Here is a 22,781-nt window from a genome sequence, read left to right as displayed (position 1 = left end):
GTGGTGCAGCAAGCATAAACCCACCCGTCAGCTTCATGAAATCATAAAAACTTGACGCATGATTGTCCGCAAACTGTTTCTCCTCGCCCCCAGTTGCACCCAGACAACTTCCGTGCATCTTCATGCCGTTACAGTTGGACTGGAAAGTTTGACCCACATGCAGCTTCCCAGCAAATCAGATCAGCTGTCACCGCAATCTCCGAGGAGATAATTTCCGATTTCATCCATTTCATTCGTGCAGGACGCGTCGGCGATGTGTTGCTTTTCGCTTGTTATCTTGACTACGAAGATTATCTGGCAGTCGCATCTTCCGGCGGATATTAACGTGTTGGTGATAACTTCTCTTCACGTGATTTTCTCTGAGCAGCAGAATTTTCCTCATAACTAAACAATTTCTTGGATGCATCTTGATCCGGTACGATTTTCGAAAGAACGTTAAAACAAGTAAAAATAAAAATTATGTTAGAAACTGTCAACTAGTGAAAAACATTAAATTGTAGAATAAAAAAGAGGGGCCGCATTCGATGGTACTACGGACAGATAACTGTACAAGAGTGTTTGCAGAATCACTGGTGCTTGTTGATGGTTCTGGCGAATAGAACTTTTCGCTTCTGGGGAAAGACACATTATTATACCAACGCCGATTCGCACTGGAAATTATAGCAACGGATGGCTAATAAAATTGAGTTTAAATAAAATACTTAAAAATCAATAAGGCAAACTTTCCCATGCCCAATTGTTAATATTATAATATTCGGAAAGGCAATTCGAAGAGTATATTTTCGATAGCCCGAACCTGATTTTGTTTTAGTTGAACCCGAGCTCGGATTTTTTATCTTTTAAAATCAAATCCTTTTTTTTAATCTATTCGACATTAAAAAATGTCACTGGAAGCATTTTAGAGTATTTTAACTGAACTCAATAGGCACAAAACACATTTGTATACATTGTATAATAAAAACAAAAATTCTTATGCATATAACCCATTCATACCGCTCGCTATTGCAGGCTAAATTAGTAATTAACGAGAAGCTAATATGCAGCTTACACAAACACAAACAGCATACCCATATCCCGGGCTAACAAATTCACACGGACGAAGATGATGCAACAAATGCATCTGCACCCTGCTGCTGCGGGTTTGTCGATAATTGGAATAAACTTTGATTTGAACGGCTCGAATGACTAATGATGTACTGCAGCAACAGCGTAACAGCATCCGCCCCGTATACCAGAGCGCTTGTTTTTACTGGATGGTGGTAACAGCTCAGTTTTAATTGAGTAGCAATATCTACAATAGCCGGGGTTGCCTGCAGCTTGCCAAAGCGTGTGTAGTACCTAGTATTATACAGCATCGTCCGGTGGAGCACCACCGGAACATGATCGAAGTAATTGAGCGCCAATTTGGCTGAAAACCGATCGGATGTAGTAATTGCAGCTGGTTCGTACATCCCAGTACCAGCAGTCAGGAATCAGTTACGTGAATCAATTAAAATATGTTTGATATATATGATCCGTAGTATGGTTGCCCAGACCTGTGTTCCCGGAAGTAAGCTTGTTTTTGCAACCCTTTTGGTATAGTTTGATTTAGTGTGGTGTGGTGTAGGTTCGTATCTATGATAGTCGCTTTTTGGGCGGTTTTTTACGCGGCTTTTTTTACGCGGATTCCGGAATTTACTCGATTTTTTTACGCGGATTCCAGAATTTACACGGTTTTTTTACGCGGCACGTATCCTACGCGTAAAAAGCTTCTTTAGTGTACACTCGATTGGGGTTATTCAACTTGATAGTCTGAAGTTCGAAGCAAACTCCTCATCCCTGTGCTAAACATACTTATATTGGACGGTATTTAGCATTGTTTTCAGCTCAGATTGGTCATAATTCGCGTTCAAAACAGTCCATAAGTTTTTAAATAGTGCAATACTTTGCACTATGAAATCACAATTTCCCGCATTTCAGTAAACGCATAGCTAATTTTCGAGTTGATTGCTGTTAAAATGAAGAAAACCCGTTGAAAACTGTCTGAATTCTAAACATTTGAAATTGGATTTTAATGACGCTCTCGATGTTTTCGGTTTTTTAATTAGCACCCCTAGCTCAGAATGTTGCCGTAAAACGTAATTCTACGACAAAAAGTATTGAACAAATTTTCACATTCCAATGCACATTGTAACTGTTGGCGCCGCAACGTCGAACCACCCTACAATCTTCGATCGAGAGTGGTATAATTGGTTTCCCGCGCGATGAAAGTGCATCGCTACATAATTGGCGTAGAGCTACCAGCTCTCTCCCTCTCTTCACTATATTGCTTTGTAATAAAATCCCATAAAAACCCAATCCCCGCCAAAATTAAAAAGAGTCAAAGTTAAATTGTTAAAGATAACACCCGATTATTCTATCTTCCGAAATCCTTTTAAACCGTTGGCTGTTCGTTCGTTCGATGGCGATAGTTACCCGCGTTACAACCAAAGTTCTCGCAAATTCATATGGTCCTTCGAGCCGGATTGCGAAAAGTTTCGCCCGGAACCGCGTAGAAAGTGATCGCTAGTGCCCGTGAATTGGCCCCGTTGCCGCTAAATAGTGCTTCTGCCGATCGGCATAATAGTGATCCGAAGAGAGTTTGAGCTAAAGAAGAGACATTTGGACAAAAAGTGCGCGAAATCCACCAAGATGGATCGACTTATCCGCGAACGTAAATCATTAGAACCCCGCCTGAAGCGCATTTCGGAAACAGTGGAAAAAATCCGACCAGAAGCGGTCGACGAAATTGACTTACAAACTGAGTTAGATGCTCTGAGTGAAGTGTGGATGGCCTTTTGCGGCGTACATAAGAAAATTTTGGACCTGTGCGAAGAGGATAGTGCTTACGACGAAGCCATGAGCCGTCAAGGAAAGTTTGAAAGTTGCTACATCGGTCTGAAAACCCGATTATTAAAGTTGTTGAAAATAGTTAAAAATCGCGACCAGGCTACTCCCCCTGTGTCCTCGCAGCAAGATGTCATCAAGCAATTAGCAGATCAGCAAGCCGAATTTCTTCGCATCATGTCCGCTAACATGGTTTCACCTGTTATGCATGCGGCCGTCATGCCTCCCGATGCATCTCGACTCCCGGACCTGAAGTTGCCCCAGGTGAATATCCCTAAATTTAGTGGAGACTATCTCGAGTGGCAGTCGTTTAAAGATCTTTTCGATAGCTTGGTCGAGCAAAATCCAACGCTAAAAGATAGCCAAAAATTATACTTTTTAAAAACCAACCTCGCTGGTGAGGCGGCTTCTTTAATTTCACACCTTAAAATCGAAGACGCGAATTATAAACCTGCTCTAGAAAAATTGGCATCCCGGTATGATAAACCCCGTGAAATAGCGAACAAGCATATACAACGATTTCTATCGCAACCACCGCTTTCGTTTGCCTCTGCTAGTGGCTTGCGAGCACTGCATGACGTGTCAGATGAAGTTCTCCGAGCGCTCAAAGCCACGGCTAGAGAGGACCGTGATACATGGTTGCTTTTTATATTGAGCGAAAAGGTGGATCCAGATACCAAGCAGCTATGGTGTCAAAAGATTTCCGAAATGAAGGAAGAAGAGATTACCCTAACGCGTTTTCTAAAATTTGTTGAAGCAAGAAGTTTCGCTTTGCAATCGTCGCATCCTATTAAACCTAAAGCATTCGTACCTGTAAAACAACCCGCAAAATTTCCCACTAGAGGAGCAACTACATTCGTCACCACAAACCCCACATTTTGTGATGTCTGCTCAGCACAGTATCATCACCTATTTCAGTGCGGCAAATTCATCCACATGAGCTATCACGAACGACTAGCTCAAGTAAACCGATTAAAATTGTGCCGAAACTGTCTCAAAACACATCCCGGTAGCGGCTGCAAAGGTGGTACGTGTAGAAAATGTAACTTTCCACATCACACTTTGCTGCATCCACCAACAACACAAAACATGGCAGGATCTCCAACTAATCAGCAACAATCCGCTCAATCGTTTATTTCTGCACTAGATTCTGCTGGCGGCCGTGGGTCAGCTAATGTCCTTCTCGCTACCGTTGCTATTAACGTCCTAGATAAAAAAGGGCATCCTCATGCCTGTCGCGCAATTTTGGATAGCGCATCGCAAGTTAACTTTATAAGCGATAGCCTCCGTAAGCAGCTTGGTCTCGACACCTCGCATGCTAATGTGGATCTGGAAGGCATCTCGTCAGCTACCGCTCACGCAGATCGATTTGCAGACATCGTTATCACATCTCGCTGCACGAACTATCAAACCTCCGTGCCCTGCCTTGTGTTGGAGAGAATAACGAAATTTCTCCCCTGCAAACCAGCAATTATTAAGGATTGGCCTATTCCCCACTCCATACCCCTGGCGGATCCACTCTTCCACCGCCCGGGTAAAGTAGATGTACTTCTCGGCACTGAAATATTCTTCCAGTTGCTCGAGCCCGGCCAAATTATTCTCAGTCCAGACAACAGTTTACCCACACTACAGAACACCAAGCTCGGCTGGGTGATAGCCGGCCGTTATCACGAGCCTAAGCCATCTGTTGACTCTCACTCTCCAACCTGTTTGCTAATCTCCGCCGAAGATGATCTTTTTCAGCAACTGCAAAGGTTCTGGGAGATAGAGGAGTACACTTCAAACGATCACCACCTCACTGATGAGGAACAACGTTGTGAGAAACATTTTGCAGAGAATACTATTCGCGATGAGTGCGGTAAATTTGTAGTACGGCTCCCGTTTCTGTCTGACCCGATTGAATTAGGAGAATCAAGGCAAATTGCAGAGAGAAGACTTTACCACATCGAAAGAAAGTTAGACCGAAATCCATCTCTGAAAGCTGAGTACCATGAATTCATTCGTGATTACATTGATCTCGGCCACATGTCATTAGTGGAAGAAAGCAACTCACCCGAAAAAAGTGTATATCTCCCCCACCACTGTGTGATTAAAACCACCAGTTCAACCACAAAATGCCGAGTGGTTTTTGATGCTTCGGCTAAAACTTCGAATGGACTCTCTTTGAATGACACTCTTATGTGTGGCCCAGTAATCCAGGACTCATTAATAAACATTTTGCTACGCTTTCGTTTTCCACCTGTCGTACTTGCTGGTGATGCGAAACAGATGTACCGTATGGTTTGGCTGCATGAAAATGATCGCGACTTTCTCAAAATTCTGTGGAGGTGGTCAAAGGAAGAACCAGTAAAAGAGTACCGCTTAAACACAGTAACGTTTGGCACTAAAAGTGCTTCTTATCTGGCCACAAAATGCGTTCAGCAGCTCTTGGATTCGTTTAAATTAAAATATCCAGAGGCAGTAGAGAAAGCCGAGAAAGGAATCTACGTCGACGATATTTTAACCGGTGCTTCGTCCGAAAAGGAAGCAATAATGCTACGGGAACAGCTTACAGAAATGTTTGCTGCTGGAGGATTCCACCTGCGAAAATGGGTATCAAATAGTGCTGCTGTTCTAGAGACGGTTCCAGAAGCAGATTTGGAGATAAAAATTTCAATCGACGAAGGTGGAAATAATTCCATCAAAGCCCTCGGAATGCAATGGCAGCCGTGCAGTGATGAGTTCCACTTCTCTTACAATCCGAAAGAGATCCTTCAACACACAAAACGCGCAATCCTTTCACAAATTGCCAGCCTATTCGATCCATTAGGCCTTCTTGCTCCAATAATCGTGAAGGCAAAGTTAGTGATGCAGCGAATGTGGGAGTTGAAGGTGGCATGGGATGCTACTCCCCCCGGTGAGTTAGTTCATGATTGGTTGATGTTGGTGCAAAGTTTCTCCCGTCTCAATTTATTTCAGATACCACGACGCGTGATTCATTTACAGAACTGGTCTCGACTCTATCTGCACGGCTACTGCGACGCTTCTGATGTGGCAATGGGAGCTTGTATTTACGTTCGTGCCCTGGACAACGACGGTAATATGTCGTCACACTTATTATGTGCAAAATCCAAACTTGCACCCATTGGCAACAACCGTATGACTACACCACGTCTAAAGTTGCGTGCAGCGGTCAGTCTAGCTCGCTTGATGTCAAACGTGAGAGCGGCTCTCGCTACGACAACATTTTATGAAATCCGCGCTTTTTCTGATTCGCAAGTCGTTTTAGCTTGGTTGGCGGGTGGCGCTGCCAGATGGAAAACCTTTGTTGCGAATAGAGTCGCGGAGATTACTGCTCATCTTCCTGCAATTAATTGGCATCATGTGGGAACCGCTGAAAATCCTGCTGATCTAATTTCACGAGGAGTATTTCCTGAGAAACTACAACACAACACTTTATGGTGGCATGGTCCGGACTGGAACCTAGCAAGTACATCGCTTGCTTCCCCCTCTCTGGATACTAATGAAAGACGTCAAATTGCTCGAGAACAACGTACCAACTGCAGCAGCGTAGCATTAGCATGTTTCACAACGTATGAAAATCAGTTTATGGACGACATGATGGCTCGTTACTACCCTAATTTCCAACTACTTTTACGTATCACTGCGAGAATGCTACGATTTCGGCGTCGTGAGTTCCGCGATTCGCCCCGTCTCTGTCCCGAAGAGATAGACTTCGCTTTAACAATATATCTGCAACATACACAGAAGAGCTATTTCCCAGAAGAACTTGGCCAGTTACAATCAGGCCACGGAGTTAATCGTGGCAGTCCTTTACACCAGCTCAACCCGTTCCTGGATGAAAACGGCCTTGTCAGGGTGGGCGGACGGCTGCAGCAATCGGAACTAAGCTTCGATATCATGCATCCTATTTTGCTCCCGCGAAACTCAATGCTAACCGCTTACATACTTTTACACTCTCACCAAGAAAATTTGCACTGTGGTCCGCAGCAACTGTTAGCTTCCGTTCGAAGACGGTTTTGGATACTTCGTGGTATTAGCGCTGCACGCAAGGTGTGTCGAAATTGTGTGGTTTGCAATCGCACTCGGCCAGCTCGTATCATGCAGCAAATGGGACAACTACCAGCGGATCGTCTTCAACCCCTTCCACCCTTCTCAATTACTGGCGTGGATTATGCTGGTCCCGTGAATATTCTCAGCCGAAGAACTCGTGGAGCTGTACCATCCAAGGGTTACATCGCTTTGTTTATTTGCTTCGGAACGCGAGCGGTGCATCTCGAAGCCGTCTCCGACCTGAGTGTGTCAGCTTTCCTAGCTGCCTTCACAAGGTTCACCAGTCGGTATGGAGTACCGAATAAAATGTACTCCGACAATGCAACCAATTTTCGAGGAGCAGCAAAGCTACTTCGACAACTTTACGAACAGATAGCTGTAAACGAGGGCAGCGGCGAGCTTCAAGATTTCCTGACAAACAAAGGAGTCCAGTGGTTGTTCATACCTGCTCGCTCGCCACATCACGGTGGGCTGTGGGAGGCAGGTGTTAAAGTAGCAAAAACCTTTCTCAACAAAATAGGTAACTATAATTATACGTTTGAAGAGTTAAGCACTTTTCTCGCTCAGGTAGCAGCCTGTATGAATTCACGGCCGATCTCGGCAATTTCGGACGACCCCACCGACCCACAACCCTTAACGCCCGCGCATTTCCTGATTGGTCGAGCCTTAGATGCGTTGCCAGAAATCAACCACTTAGAACAACAAATTGGATCGCTATCACGGTGGAACTATGTGCAGCGTGTCGCTCAAGACTTTCGTGCTCGGTGGCAGTCTGAATACATCCTATCGCTTCAAAAATTAGCAAAGTGGCAGAAATCATCCCCCAATCTTGCCGAAGGTGACTTTGTGCTACTCGTCGGTGAAAACGAGAAACCCCAACAGTGGCCTATGGGACGCGTGTTGCAGCTGCATCCTGGAACTGATGGACTTGTGCGAGTAGTTTCGGTTAAAACATCCACTGGAGTATTTCGTCGCGACGTCAGAAAGCTTCGTCATTTCCCGCTAGACGTAGACGAATTCGTAGCGGGTCGCAATGGAGCAGAAATTACTAACCGTAATTTGGTGGGCGGATTATGTTGGCGCCGCAACGTCGAACCACCCTACAATCTTCGATCGAGAGTGGTATAATTGGTTTCCCGCGCGATGAAAGTGCATCGCTACATAATTGGCGTAGAGCTACCAGCTCTCTCCCTCTCTTCACTATATTGCTTTGTAATAAAATCCCATAAAAACCCAATCCCCGCCAAAATTAAAAAGAGTCAAAGTTAAATTGTTAAAGATAACACCCGATTATTCTATCTTCCGAAATCCTTTTAAACCGTTGGCTGTTCGTTCGTTCGATTGCGATAGTTACCCGCGTTACAACCAAAGTTCTCGCAAATTCAGTAACGTTAACGTGACATCACTGAGGCAATCAAAAAAATGAAACCCTCAAGTGCTGTTGGTTCAGATCGCATTCCGTCTCTGATTTTAACGAAGTGCGCCGAATCACTCAGTTTCCCACTCACCGTTATCTGCAATCGTTTGATAGAAGCCGCCCTACATTTCCTACACTGCGGAAAGAGTCGTTCATGTTTCCTGTCCACAAAAAAGGAGACAAACGTAATGTGGCCAATTACCGCGGAATTACATCGCTTTGCGCAGGTTCCAAATTACTTGAGAGTCTGGTAGTAGATATCATATTTTCTTCTTCCAAATCATACATATCACCGAATCTATATACTGATTTAAAGGCCGCCTTTGACCGTGTTGACCATCAAATACTGATTGCAAAACTAGACCGCTAAGGAGCCCCATCATTTCTTACACGTTGGTTTGAATCATACCTGGTTAACGGTCGCCTTTGCTTAAAGCTTGCTGCGGCGAAATCCAATTATTTCACAAACAGCTCTGGCGTTCCCCAAGGTAGCAACCTTGGTCCATTATTATTCTCGTTATTTTTCAACGACATATCCCGCTTGCTTCCACCTGGAGCTAGTTTAGTGTACGCTGACGACTTGAAAATATATCCAATAATACGGAACATTGAAGACTGCAAGGAACTTCAGCGGATGATCGATCTCTTTCAAGACTGGTGCCTGAGAAACCGCATGACTATCAGCGCCTAAAAATGTGGTATTATATCGTTTACCCGTAAAACTGCACCAGTCATATGGAATCACCAAATCTGTGGCACTCAACTTGAGCGTGTAGATTCAGAGAAGGATCTGGGGGTCATCCTGGACACAAGTCTCACTTTTCGCGATCATTATTCAAACGTAATTGCAAAAGCAAATCGAAATCTGGGATTTATCATGCGGACTACGAAAGATTTCACCGACCCATACAGTTTGCGATCACTGTACTATTCACTTGTACGATCATCTCTCGAGACAGCATGTGCAGTATGGAGTCCTTATACGGATCTTTGGATCGCCCGGTTCGAAACTGTCCAGAAGAAATTCACGAGATTTGACCTCAGACTGCTTCCGTGGAACAATGCAGCCAGCATACCGCATTACGACATCCGGTGCAGGCTTATTGGCATAGAAACTCTTTGCAGCAGGCGTGACTCCATCAGAGCAATTTTCGCGGCAAAACTGTTACTAGGTGTTGTTGACGCTTCTATAATACTGTACCAATTCACCTACCCCGGAGAGACCCGCTGAGGTTGGAGTTCCGGAGAACCGAATACGGACGAAATGAACCGATAATTTCGATATGTCGACAGTTCAACGAAGTCCACAAGCTATTCGATTACACTATATCAATACCGGTGTTCAAAAATAAATTGAAACGTCGCCAGTTGTAGTCTATTGACAGAAATAGGTGAGTTTCTGTCTACTACTTTATCTCGTGAAAACATTTGCTTCCTGTTCTTTTTTTCCGGTACACACTGCAACATAACCGAGAAAACCGCTTAACTACGTACTTACCAGACACCAACCCTAGGGTTATGAGCGCAATTTTATTCACCCGACAAAACTGGCTATGTATTTGATTGTAAATGTGTTATGTAATTCTGTAACAATAATTTTCTGTAAAATTGTGTAAAAGATATAGGGTTATTACGCGTTTGTTAGTAAATTTGGAAACCCCAGATTTATACACAAAGGCTTTTCTCCATCACCCCTCATTAAGACTGTGAAGTTGGATGAGGCTGAAGGAAATAAACAACAAACAATAATGCGGTACAAATTTTATTTACAAAAAACTTCGAGAAAAATTTTACTTTGAAGAAATTTATCATTAGAACTAAAAAATAAAACCGTGAATTTGCATGATCTAAATGCAGGCCGATCCGTTAGTACAAATCTTTCAGAGTTAATGTGAAGGCTCATCACAAGATTCTTTACGAAAACTCGCACGGCTTGACGCTTCTCGCAAGGTATCGGAACGTTTCAGTTCCACAGTTTACCAACTTTTCAGGTGTTCCTCAAGGCAGCATTTTTTTTTTTGAATAATTTTTATTTTAATGCAATTACTAAACTTTCTGGTTAACCAGTGATCAAAAATTAACATATTTTACATGATGCAACTCGTAGATGATCAAAATAGTAACCTACACAATTGTGTAGGTTCGGTCTTATCTTTTACTATCTTACAATGTTCATGAAATAGTCTTTTCGTCATAATATAACGTACTATTAATTGAGAGATGCAAATCGCGTTTAAGATAATCTTTTATTTTCATAACGAATGTAAAAAAACATAACAATGTATCTAAAGGTTATAATAAATTTGAAGTGCATATTGATGTGTATTTTTTTCATGGGATATTTTAATGTGTGATGTGGTTTCAGTTCAGTAATTGATGGTAAAAGATTTCACTTAAGCATTTGTCACAACGAACGCGGCTTCGCTCAATACATTTTTTAAATCTATATTGTCGTGCTGTGGGAAGTTGATCAACAATCGGAAAGTGCTCGAACCGATCATACCTTACTTCATGGAAAGGCAGTTTTGCCGGAGGATTGTAAAACTTTGAATAAGAATCTTTAAAACATTCGGGTTCATCGTTTTCATCATCGCTAAGAACTGCACGAATTCTTTTTGGAGTTGAACTTCTCATCAGCATCTCAGCCAACTCTAGCTTAAAGGACTACAAATCCTTGTGCTTTTTAATTGAGTTTCCCTTACAATCCTCGATGTAAGCAAACCATGAATTCACTTCTGCCAAATCATAAAAACGCATTGATACTTCCCATGTCCATTTGCGTGTCTTGAAAAATGACCGATAGCACTCTATTTGTTGATCGCATAGATCAACACCACCCATATATTCATTGTTATTCCTTATGGCAGCTGGGCACGATACATCAATATACAGTTTTTCTTTTTTCGACCATCTTTCTACGATATATTCTGGACTAACACCGGAACATGTCAATGCCACAACCACTTTACTTGAATCCATCCATTCAACAACAACAACGTTTCCATCTTTTGAAACATGCTCTACGCTCTCTCCGCGTTGCAATTTGGTCCATTGAATGCCACGAACCCTATTTGTCATTATTGTTCCAGTTCCCTAAAGATTCATGGACCTCAATTTTTGAAGCAGTGGAACAGTCGTGAGGTATCTATCAAAGGATACGCAGCTTTTTACCGGCAACGTTTCCACCAACCTTAAGATGACAGATGGTCCAAGTCCGAGAGCAGTGTTAGTCAAAGCAGTAGAATTACCTTGATATATTTTTGATATATTTCGAAATCGAGAACTAATCCCGATGATGTCGTCAAGACAAAGTTTTTCAATCCCACAAGGCGAGGTTTATTCTTCACGTACTGCTTCACTGGACAGCGACCGGTAAATGGAATCATTTGTTCATCAATAGAATACGTTTTTGAAACCCGCGGAATTTTTCGAACAGCCTCACGCATTACGTCAACTATTGGCTGTACCTTCCAAAGTTTATTCATTTCATTTTGTGGCATGCTGGGGGGCTCGTTTATATCGACTACATGGAAATAATTACGCAGTTGAAGAATGCGATCCCGACTCATACATTGCGCTACTGCAGGAAGTATATAGCCACTTTGCCAGTACAATCGAATCCTAGGATATCGGATGCACCCCATCATCATATTTATACCAAAGAAATGTTTAAGTTCGATTTGATTTGTGTTTACCGATTTTTCAATTTTTGCAACGGAGTACATATTTGTATATTCAGCAGCCGATTTAAAAAAATTGTCACTAAAATAGTCATTAAAGTAACTCAATACAGGCGTATCGGAGATGCTTTTGCTGATGTATTTTCATGTTGACATCTCGAACCAGATGGAGGTTGGCATTTTTTGGTAATCCAGTGAATTGGAGGAAGTTTTCACGTGTTTTTTTTTTGTTATTTTCCTCTGCTTCCTCAAGTTTACTAGTTGATTCTGATTCCAGTTCGATGTTTGGCAATTAAATTGATTCAAATTCCTCCTCTGATAATTCACTGAGGTCTGAGTCATCTTGTAGCAGCAACTCTAGTAATTTTTTGCCCGTCTGCCGTTCTTGTCGACTTTGTTTGCCTCTAGCTTTGCTCTCGATCATCCTAACTCAGTGTCGACAAAATAGGCAATAGATAATGCCGGAACTACACAATTGTGTAGGTATCTAGGAGATCTGGCATAAGTAATAAAAAAAAATAGTTTTCATACTTTTTTGTGTACATTAATCAGAATACCTTACCATAAATTATTTATTATCTAAGCAATTTTCGGGAACCGTTTGAATTGAAAAATTAGACAGTAAACACTTTTCGTAGTTTCCCACACTTTTTAACAGAATCTAAAACGAAGTAACTTTTATATAAATACACTTATTTGCTCCGGTTTTTCATTTTTCGTACCAGCTGCGGTGTTGACACTAGCGTTGTGAGACATCAAACAATAAATTTGACGTTCAAAGAGAGAGGGAGAAGATTTTTTTACACCTTTTACCTAAACAATTGTGTGGGCTCGGTCGGAAAGGGTTATGACATTTCTCCGAAAATGTAGACCAATACTTTCCACCTACCAAATCGATGGGCATACCCTCAAGAGCTAAGCTCACTTCTAATCAATTGGTTGCAAAGAACCAATGATTGTATTCGTACCTTCTCTGATGTGGAAAACTTGTTCGAAATTGGTGATCTATCACTTATGTACAACAAAATACAAAATATTATCTCGCTTTTATTTAATCGGACATATGCAGGTTAAATTACTTTTAATAAATTGGCTAAACAAAAAAAAACCAATGTCTTTCGAGGAAAAATATCTATAAAAAAACTTCCAGGCTTAAACCGCTGGAAAAAGACCACTCCACTCGCCTGGATTTACGAAGGTTAAGGTGTTAAAGCCACTTCGAATTTCAAAAGCACAATTACTACTGGAAAATAGTTAATGCGTTCCCTGTGAAAACGCTATTTTATGTTAACTTCACCGCAGCTCGTTTGTGTAAATAAACCTCCGATCGTATACGTATACGAAAGATTGCATACCAAAAGAATTGCGAAGCAACGTAATCTATCGGATTCCCTGTGCCGATTGCGATGCTAGTTACGTTGGACTTACAACTACAACTCTGAAGAAGAGGGTCGGTCATCATGAGAGCGATGTGAAGAAACTAAATGCTCTGACGAATGACGACAACAATATGGACGATAATAACAGCTATGAACTCGGACGACTAAAAGAGAAAACAGCTCTCTTGCATCATTTGGCCGACAGCAAACATCGTTTCGCAATAAAGAACACAGAGATTCTGGATTGCCATCGACGACGCTCAACACTTGCCGTGCTTGAGGTTTGCCACATCATAAACACTGAGAGAGCGGTAAACAAACGGAGCGATTGTGACAGTCTTAGTACAACTTATGCGAAGATACTACACACACTAAAAATTTCAAACATGAGACAAACATTAACACAATATCAGACAAGTACCAACCCATTACAGCACAATAGATAGACCCACAATAATACCTCCCAAACTTGATTAAGAAAATAGAAAATGACCGTTGACATAGCCAGCAGTAGTACCGGTAGCATAGAAGTATTTTTGACAAATAATGTGTGTTTGTTCTAACTGTAATTCGTGAGTAATGACTATATTTTTAGATTAATTGATGCAAGAATATAATATTGTGACGATTATGACTGTTAATAATAGACCACCAGACAAAAAACGACATTTTCTGTAATCCTGTGATTTTTATGTAATTATGCAAGTTTAACCAATTCGTTTCGTAGAACCCTTGATAAAGATGCAATAAAGCATTGAAACGTTGGGCATTGAAAAAATAAAACCGTTTTGATCGCTAAATGACTGTAAAGCCGAGAAAAAAAACCCTTTGCGACAATAATTCAGTCGAAAGCAAATCTTAAGTTATGCAGAAATTCACGTTTTATTTGTATGGGAGCCCTCCCTTCAATAGAAGATAGGGGTCTCAAGCTATCATAAGAACTCTCCCCGGCCCCAAAAACCCTAACATAGAAATTTTCACGTCGATCGGTTCAGTCATTTCCAAGTCTATATGCATCAGACAGACAGTACTCCATTTTTATTCTACATCAGCGAGAAAGAGATGCCAAAGTTGCTTTCCTTTCGCTCTTGACTGGTCGTTAACGGGGAAATTTATAGTACGAAGTGCCTAGCTCATCAAGAAATACCATAAGGCCAAAGACGCAGTGTTTTGGCCGGATCTGGTCAAGCCTGAAGTCTGAAGCGTACTTAAACAATTTTGTTGCGAAAACTGAGTAGGAATTAATAAATAAAACGACGAAAGAAATGGAAAACATGCCTACACGCTTGTTTTCGTCCGCCATGACGAATGTTCTCGTTAACTGTCGGAAGTTCACACGCAAGAGCGTAGAATTTTTGACGTAGGGTTACGTCTTACGGCAACATATACAGGGGACCAATTTCAATACAGGGATCCAATTTCAAAAACCAAAAACATCGAGAGCATCACGAAAATTGTCCAATTTAAAACGTTTTAAACTCAGTCCGTTTCCAACCGATTTTCGTCATTTTTGCAGTAATCGATTGGAAAATCAACTAAGCACCCGTCCAAATGCAGAAAGTTGTAAATTTTCAAGCCTCGTCGGAACTCAAATGTCGACCTCTGATTGGTCGCTCAATGCTTCTTTCCCTAACAAGGTCGACAGACTATACCTAGTTGACTAGGAATGCGCGCTTTGTGTTTTATGTATAATTCATTCCATGACTGTACCGATACCACACGGACGTTAGTTGCTGATCGTGACGAAGAAAGAAAAGCCGGGTTTCAATTTCTGGCTGATCGCGCTGGGCGCGTTGATACTTAAGCACCTGTCTATCTGGCGGCTGTTATGGAGTTTTCGGTAGCTGCAGAATTATCGGAAACTAGCTGACCCGGCAAACTTCGTCCCGCCTATTTTAGTGTTTAATTTAATAATTTTAAACATTTCAAATTTATTGATTCCTTGCGATTGGAATATATCGTTTAAAAATAATTGGTTTAAGCGCAATGGCAAATCCTCAACTTTTGGCTTTTGTACATGACCTCTACTCCGGATGCATATTGGGTGCATTTCAGTTATTTTCGTTGTTTTCCAGAAACTGAAAGTGGTCATCTTCTAATTCAAAATGGTGCCCAAGGTCAATGCTTGGGTTCTTTACATCATTTCGATTACGGAATTATCCATCTGTAGTAGTATTCGGTTATTTTCGGCTGTTTTCCAGAAGTTTCCATTTTTCATTTCAAACTGTTGTCTAAGGTCAATTTATAGCTCCTTGCATCATTCTGGATCCGGTGATCCGGAACCGTAAGTCGCCATCTTTGATTTAAAAATGGCACTTGGAAACAATTTCTGGTCCCTGAGCGCCATTCTGGTTAAGGAAACACCCATATTGGGTATTATTTGGTCATTTTCGGCTGTTCTCCAGAAACCGGATGTCACCATCTTCGAATTCAAAATGGTGTGTGTGGTCGATGCTAGCTCCTGTGTATCATTCTGGTTCCGAAGGTACTCATTTTGTATGGAAATCGGCCATTTTGGCTGTTTTTTAGAAACCGGAAGTTGCCATCTTACAATTCATAATGGAGTCTGAGGTTATTTTCAGCTTCATTCTCGTTCCAGAGATACTCATATTGGGTGGCACTTTAGGCTGTTTGCAGACACTGGAAGTCGCCATCTTACAATTCAAAATATTGTCTGAGGTCGATTTGTGGCTTCAGTGCATCATAACAATCCCGGAAATACCCATATTGGGTGGTATGAGGTCATTTGCCGCTGTTTCTCAGAAACCGGAAGTCGCCTTCTTACAATTCAAAATGTTGTCTGAGGTTAATAGGTCGGTTTGTGGCTTCAGTGTATCATAACAATTCCGGAAATACGCATATTGAGGGGTATTTGGTCATTAGCCGCTGTTTTTCGGGAACCGGAAGTCGCCATCTTGGATTTCAAAATGGCATTTGGGAACAATTTCTGGCATCCGTGCGTCAATCTGGTTGGCTGTTTTACAGACACCGGAAGTTGCCAGCTTACAATTCAAAATGTTGTCTGAAGTCGATTTGTGGCTTCAGTGCATAACAATCCCGCAAATACCCATATGGCGTCGTAGACAATTTACGTAACGCAAAAAACCTAGATTTCAGACCCCCTCACCCCTCTATGTTAAATATGACTCCCCCCCTCTAAAGTTACGTAACACTGGACAACCTGTCCCCCCGTCCAAATTTGCAATTTTGAGCAAACATCTCAGTTACCTAACGGGCTCAACTACCCCCCTCCCCTTCCCCCTATGTAACAATAAGTAACGCAGACTTATCCCCCCTCCCCCTCCCTTCATGCGTTTCGTAATTTGTGTACGACGCCTATTGGGTGGTATTTGGTCATTTGCCGCTGTTTTTCAGAAACCGGAAGTCGCCATCTTGGATTTCAGAATGGCATTAGGAGACGATTGTGGCCTTTAATCGTCAATCTAGTTGAAGAAACATTTATATTGGGTGGTATTTGGTCATTTTCGGCTGTTTTCCAGTTACCGAAAGTTACCATCTTACAACTCAAATTGTTGTTTGAGGTCGATTTGTGGCTTCAGTGTATCATAACAATCCCAGAAATACCCATATTGGGTGGTATTTGGTCATTTGCCGCTGATTTTCAGAAACCGGAAGTCGCCATCTTGGATTTCACATTGGCATTAGGAGACAATTTCTGGCCTCTGAGCGTCAATCTGGTTAAAGAAACACTCATATTGGGTGGTATTTGGTCATTTTCGGCTGTTTTCCAGACACCGGAAGTCGCCATCTTACAATTCGAAATGTTGTCTGAGGTGATTTGTGGCTTCAGTGCATCATAACAATTTCGGAAATACCCATGTTGGGTGGTATAAGGTCATTTGCCGCTATTTTTCAGAAACGGAAAGTCGCCATCTTGGATTTCGAAATGGTCATGCCAGAAGAAGGAAGGGTGTCGAAATGGAGACATGCCAGAAGAAGGAAGGGTGTCGAAACATTATGGACATGTTTGTTACATCTGAAAACATTCACCTGCTTAATTTGGTTATACTTGCTTGATTGGTTCTCGAGCTGTGCGTAGTTTGAGTTTCATTTGTATGGAACCCTCCCTAATAGAAGAGAGAGGGGTGCCAAACCATTATATTTGTTACCCCTAAAAACAATCACCCGCCAAATTTGGTTCCATTTAGTTGGTTAGTTCTCGAGATAAGCAGAAATTTATGTTTCATTTGTTATGAACCCCTCCCTCACAGAAAAGGGAGGGGAGTCGAACCACTATGGACATACTTGTTACCTCTAAAAACATTCACATACCAAATTTGGTTGTATTTGGTTGATTGGTTCTCGAGCTGTGCGAAATTCGTATTTCATTTGTATGGGACCCTTCCCTTGTAGAAGAGGGAGGGGTGTCAAACCATTATGGATATATATGGTAACATAAAACATCTACCTACCAAATTTGGTTCTATTCACTTGGTTAGTTCTTGAGATGTGCAAAAATTTGTGTTTCATTTGTATGGGACCCCTCCCTTACAGAAGAGGGAAGGGTGTCAAATCAACATGGACATATTTGTTACTCCTAAAAACATCCACTTGCCAAATTTGGTTCCATTTGCTTTGTTAGTTTTCGAGATATGCAGTAATTTGAGTTTCATTTGTATGCGACCCCTCCCTTGCAGAAGGGGGAAGGGTCTCGAACTATCTTAGTCACCTTTCCCGGCCCCTAAAACCTCTATATACAAAATTTCACGCCGATCGGTTCGGTAGTTTCCAAGCCTATATGAATCAGACAGACAGACAGACAGAGCTGCATTTTTATATGTTTAGATGGCAGGCAATTCTACTAGGGAAAAAGGGAGAACTAGAATCATCGGCGAATGGTTATCCAAAATGATGATAATTGAACAAACATGCCAGTGTTGTTACTGTTGTGAACTATAAAAGCATCTTTCGGTGATCTAGAATTATGTGACGGAAAACAGCAAATTTCAGCATTTGCAACAAAGAAAAATTCAACATTGCCTCAAGAACGTGTTGGTGGCCCTGAGAAGGGCTGGTTGTAATTTTTACTTGTTCTCGTGCTGGATGGTAGCAGATAACAGAAATGCAGCACTTACGCTATTGCGTCTCAAACAAAACGTTTATAGTTTGACATCACAGCAGAATTTTAACCTTCATACTCATGTCTACCATAGGCAATATCAAACACGCAACAATCTGCTTCTATTCGACACGGAGACGGGAACATTTTCTTCTTCCAAGCCGCGCAACACGACACAATACATGTTATTTGGTTGCCTATATGAGAGCTCTATCGGTCCGGCTCGACAGAATGACCACAAGAAATCATTTTTGTACATCCGTGTTATGAAACTGAGAAAATCTGTAGGAACTGAAAATAAAGCCGGACTTATCAAAAGATCGCTCGAGCCAGAATGAATGAGATGTACTTTTGTACATAAGTATTACAACATACGGAATAAAATTTTTCGAACGTTGTTGAATGGTAGAACTGGAAATAATTGAGGAACACCTCTTTTTACAGTTATATTATTCCACAACGTTCGAAAAATTTGTTATGTCAGAGCGGATATCGCTCCCTATCTGACCGTGAAGCATTTATGCGATAATTGAATGTAAATTTCAATTGCAGCAACTAAATGAAGAGCATAATGAATGGTTATTAATAAACTGCAACTGAGGTTTGTTGCTGCTGCAAATGAACGGCAGTGTGATGTTTATTACGATTTGTTGATACTGTGCATAACAAGCGATATATACGAAACAAACCCGATTTCAAACAGAAAAGTTCGGCACGTTCTGCTCACGATGCTGTGTCCGTTTTGGAAAATTCACAACACTCCATTAACAAGGATGTAACGTCTTCAAGAAGACGGTTATAGTTTGACATCACAGCAGAATTTCGATCTTCATACTCATGGATTAATTTACGAAAAGTATACGGAAAAACATACCGCTTTACACCATTAAATTGATTAACCCTAATCGAGTGTATTTCCAAAGCTATCGCAAAAAAATTATTGACATAAGACAGGCTGTCGTAATTCTACGTTAAATTTGCGGTCGTATCTTATTAACAACCTCTTAAGCTTTTTTTTGGGAGAAAGCTAACATAATTACCTTTTAGCCTTTCTCCTAGAAAGGTATAGCAATCACTGGAAAAACCGAAGGTATAAAAGTGGTCCCAATGGCCGAATGTCATATACCACTCGACTTCTTTCGACGAACTGAGCATTTTCTGTATGTATGTATGTATGTGTGTATGTGTGTATGTGTGTGTGTGTGTGTGTGTATGTGCAACTTTTTTTTCTCACTCACTTTTCTCAGAGATGGCTGGACCGATTTTCATAAAATTAATTGCAAATGAAAGGTCTAGTTGCACTATAGGTTGCTATTGAATTTCATTGTATTCGGATTTTTAGTTTAGAGGTTATGTATCTAAATGTAAAAATCACGAAACATCAATATCTCAGAAACCACACAACCGATTTCTATAAAACTGGTTTCAAATGATTGGACTGTCCCAAAAACCCTTAACTTTTGAATTTCTTTATGATTGAACATATGGTTCAAAAGTTATGTAAAGAAAAGTTATCCTGAGGTTGTATGAACTCACTCATTTTTCTCAGTGATGGCTGAACCGATTTTAACAAAATTAGTGTCAAATGAAAGGTCTAGTTGCCCCATAGATTGCTGTTGAATTTCATTGCAATCGGATTGTTACTGTGTCCGTTGTTCATAAAAATGTGAAATCACATAATGAAAGTAAACATACTGACTTTCTTCTAACGATCACTGGCTAATTAAAAGGTAGAACAATGATTGAAATGGCCGAATGTCATATACTACTCAACTCAGTTCGACGAATCGAGCATTTTCTGCATATATGCATGTATAGGTGTATATGTTTGTGTGTACGTGTGTATGTGCACCTTTCTTTCGCACTCACTTTTCTCAGAGATGGTCTAACCGATTCTTTCTATCTTGGTGTCAAATGAAGGGTCTATTTGCCGCTTATGTTGCTATTGAATTTCATTGTAATCAAACTTTTAGTTTTGGCGCTGCGTCAGAATGTGAAAAACGCTCTTATATCTCAGAAGCTATGAACATAGTTGAATTCAAATAAATGGGCTTTCAAACCCTTAAACAATGAATTTCATAATGTTGAAACATGTGGTTTGAAAGTTATAGAAAGAAACAAAACCCGCAGACTGTTTAAACCTATAGCTACGATCAAAATATTTGGCCTCAACATCATTGAAATTCAATATTGTACTATTTCAATGCTTGCGGCCTTGCTCGGGATTGAAGTTGAAATTAAAAGTCATTTCTATCATTTCACTTTTTGCCTTTCTCCTAGAAAGGTATAGCAATCACTGCAAAAAATAAAGGTATAAAAGAGCTCAAAAGGGCCGAATGTCGTTAATCACTCGACTCAGTTCGACGAGCTGAGCATTTTCTGCATGTGTGTGTGTGTATGTGTAACGCTCTCCCAATCTCACTCGATTTTCTCAGAGATGGCTGAATCGATTTCAATGAAATCAATTGCGAATGAAAGATCTAGTTGCCCTATAAGACCCTATTGAATTTTATTGTAATCTGATTTCTAGTTTAGAGGTTATGAATCAAAATGTAACAATCACGAAATATCTCAGAAACTACACAACCGATTTGAACAAAATTGGTTTCAAATGAACGGGCTACTTAAAAACCCTTAACTTTTGAACTTATGAAGATTGAACATGTGGTTCAGAAGTTATGGAAATAAACGTGTTCTGGAGACTATTTAATCTCACTCATGTTTCTCAGAGATGGCGGGATCGATTTTCATAAAATCGGTGTCATATGGAAGGTCTTGTTGCCTCATAAGACCCTATTGATTTGTTTGGATTATTACTTTGCCTGTTATGTTTAAAAATGTGAAATCCAGCTATGATAAGAAACATATTCCGAAGACTACTTGGACTCACTCACTTTTCTCAGAGATGGTTGAACCGATTTCCACAAAATAAGTGTCAAGTGAAAGTTCTAGCTGTCTCATAACACCCTATTGAATTTTGCTGTAATCGGAATGTAACTTCATCTGTAATGTATCGAAATGTGAAAATCACTAAACTTCATTATCTTAGAAACTACACAACAGATTTGAACAATATTGATATCGAATGAACGGGATAGTTAAGGGTTAACTGATGAATTATGATTAACACGTGGTTTCAATGTTTGGCTTCCCCATACGTTCCCTTTTCATTTGATTGTAATCAAACTTCAGCAACCGTTATGTTTTAATTTGTTAAACAACGAAAGTCTATTATCTCAAGTATTACACGACTTATTTGAACATAACTAGTGTCATACAAACGAGTCATCTCTCAAACTTACAAATAACAAACTTCATAAAAATTTGATATACTGTTCAAAAGTTTTGGAAAGAAAAAAAATTCAAAGACTATTCAACACTATACCTGCTTTGATCAATATATATGGCCTCAACATGATTCAAATGTGATATCGTACTATCGTACGTTCCCGGTATCGCTCGTGATTAAATTGTTCGAAATTAAGAGTCATTTCTTATATTTCGCTTTTTCTGAAGCACTAACATTACGTCAAATTTCATATTTTATACTTCAATTACAACGTCAATATTTTAGAACCCAAAGAGTAAATATACCTTTATTGGATTTAAGCATTAATGTAAATCTATTTTCACGAATAATAAGTTTGAATGAGAAAGGCTGAGTCTGACCGCTAAGTGGATTAATTTAGGTTTTTTACGCATGCGTTGACTTGAAATCTGAAAAAAATAAGAAGAAAAGAGAAAAAGAAAATTGGGGAACTGTTCCATTATTCATCTCAGCCCATATAATCATATAATACAACATGAAAACACAACTGAAAACAGGAAAAATCGCATATTTTCTTCTTAACCCAATCTGCTAATCCATGGAATGGATTCTTCTTAGTTCACTTCAGATTCCTTATAAAGTATAATCCTCAAAATTTCACATAGAAGCACTGAATTTGATATTATAGTCGGGCATCTGCACTCGAAAACTCATTTAATTCAACCACCTACCTCAGAAAACAAAATCCCCGCAGCGTTCTATACGGCTACAACGGGACTAGTTCAGCAGCCAGCCAAAGTTTTTTTCATCACTAGCGGACCACTTTTTATTTCAATCACTAAACAAAATCACTCACTACACTAAGAGTACTTGAATCTTTGAAATGTTCACCGCAAATTACCTAAAACCTAACTTGAATTAGTAGAAATATTCGAGATGAATTTCTACAATTCCCAAATTTCAACTGTATATATTTTCATCTGTTTTCACTGCGTTGAAGAAAGTCAAAAGTTGCCAAATCGGTTTCTGTTAATACGAA

The 22,781-nt window shown here is 40.5% G+C and overlaps 2 protein-coding genes across 5 annotated transcripts in view; both read left to right on the top strand.

Annotated features, from left to right (window-relative positions):
• The window catches only part of LOC129727509 (connectin-like), a 558,070-nt gene that overhangs the window by 315,519 nt on the left and 219,770 nt on the right, over window positions 1–22,781 (top strand). The gene's annotated exons all lie outside the window — the stretch shown is intronic.
• Window positions 2,671–8,046, top strand: LOC129729089 (uncharacterized). The gene has a single exon (XM_055687569.1). The coding sequence runs from the start codon at window positions 2,671–2,673 to the stop codon at window positions 8,044–8,046; it is 5,376 nt and encodes a 1,791-aa protein (XP_055543544.1).

This window comes from Wyeomyia smithii, chromosome 3 (assembly GCF_029784165.1).
Source record: "Wyeomyia smithii strain HCP4-BCI-WySm-NY-G18 chromosome 3, ASM2978416v1, whole genome shotgun sequence".
Taxonomy (NCBI): Eukaryota; Metazoa; Arthropoda; class Insecta; order Diptera; family Culicidae; genus Wyeomyia; species Wyeomyia smithii.
Note: the sequence above shows the minus strand (reverse complement) of the source record. Positions and strands in the feature narration are given on the sequence as shown.

Excerpts from the sequence above, each read along its gene's own strand:
- LOC129729089 (XM_055687569.1), top strand. The coding sequence starts at position 2,671 with ATGGATCGACTTATCCGCGAACGTAAATCATTAGAACCCCGCCTGAAG.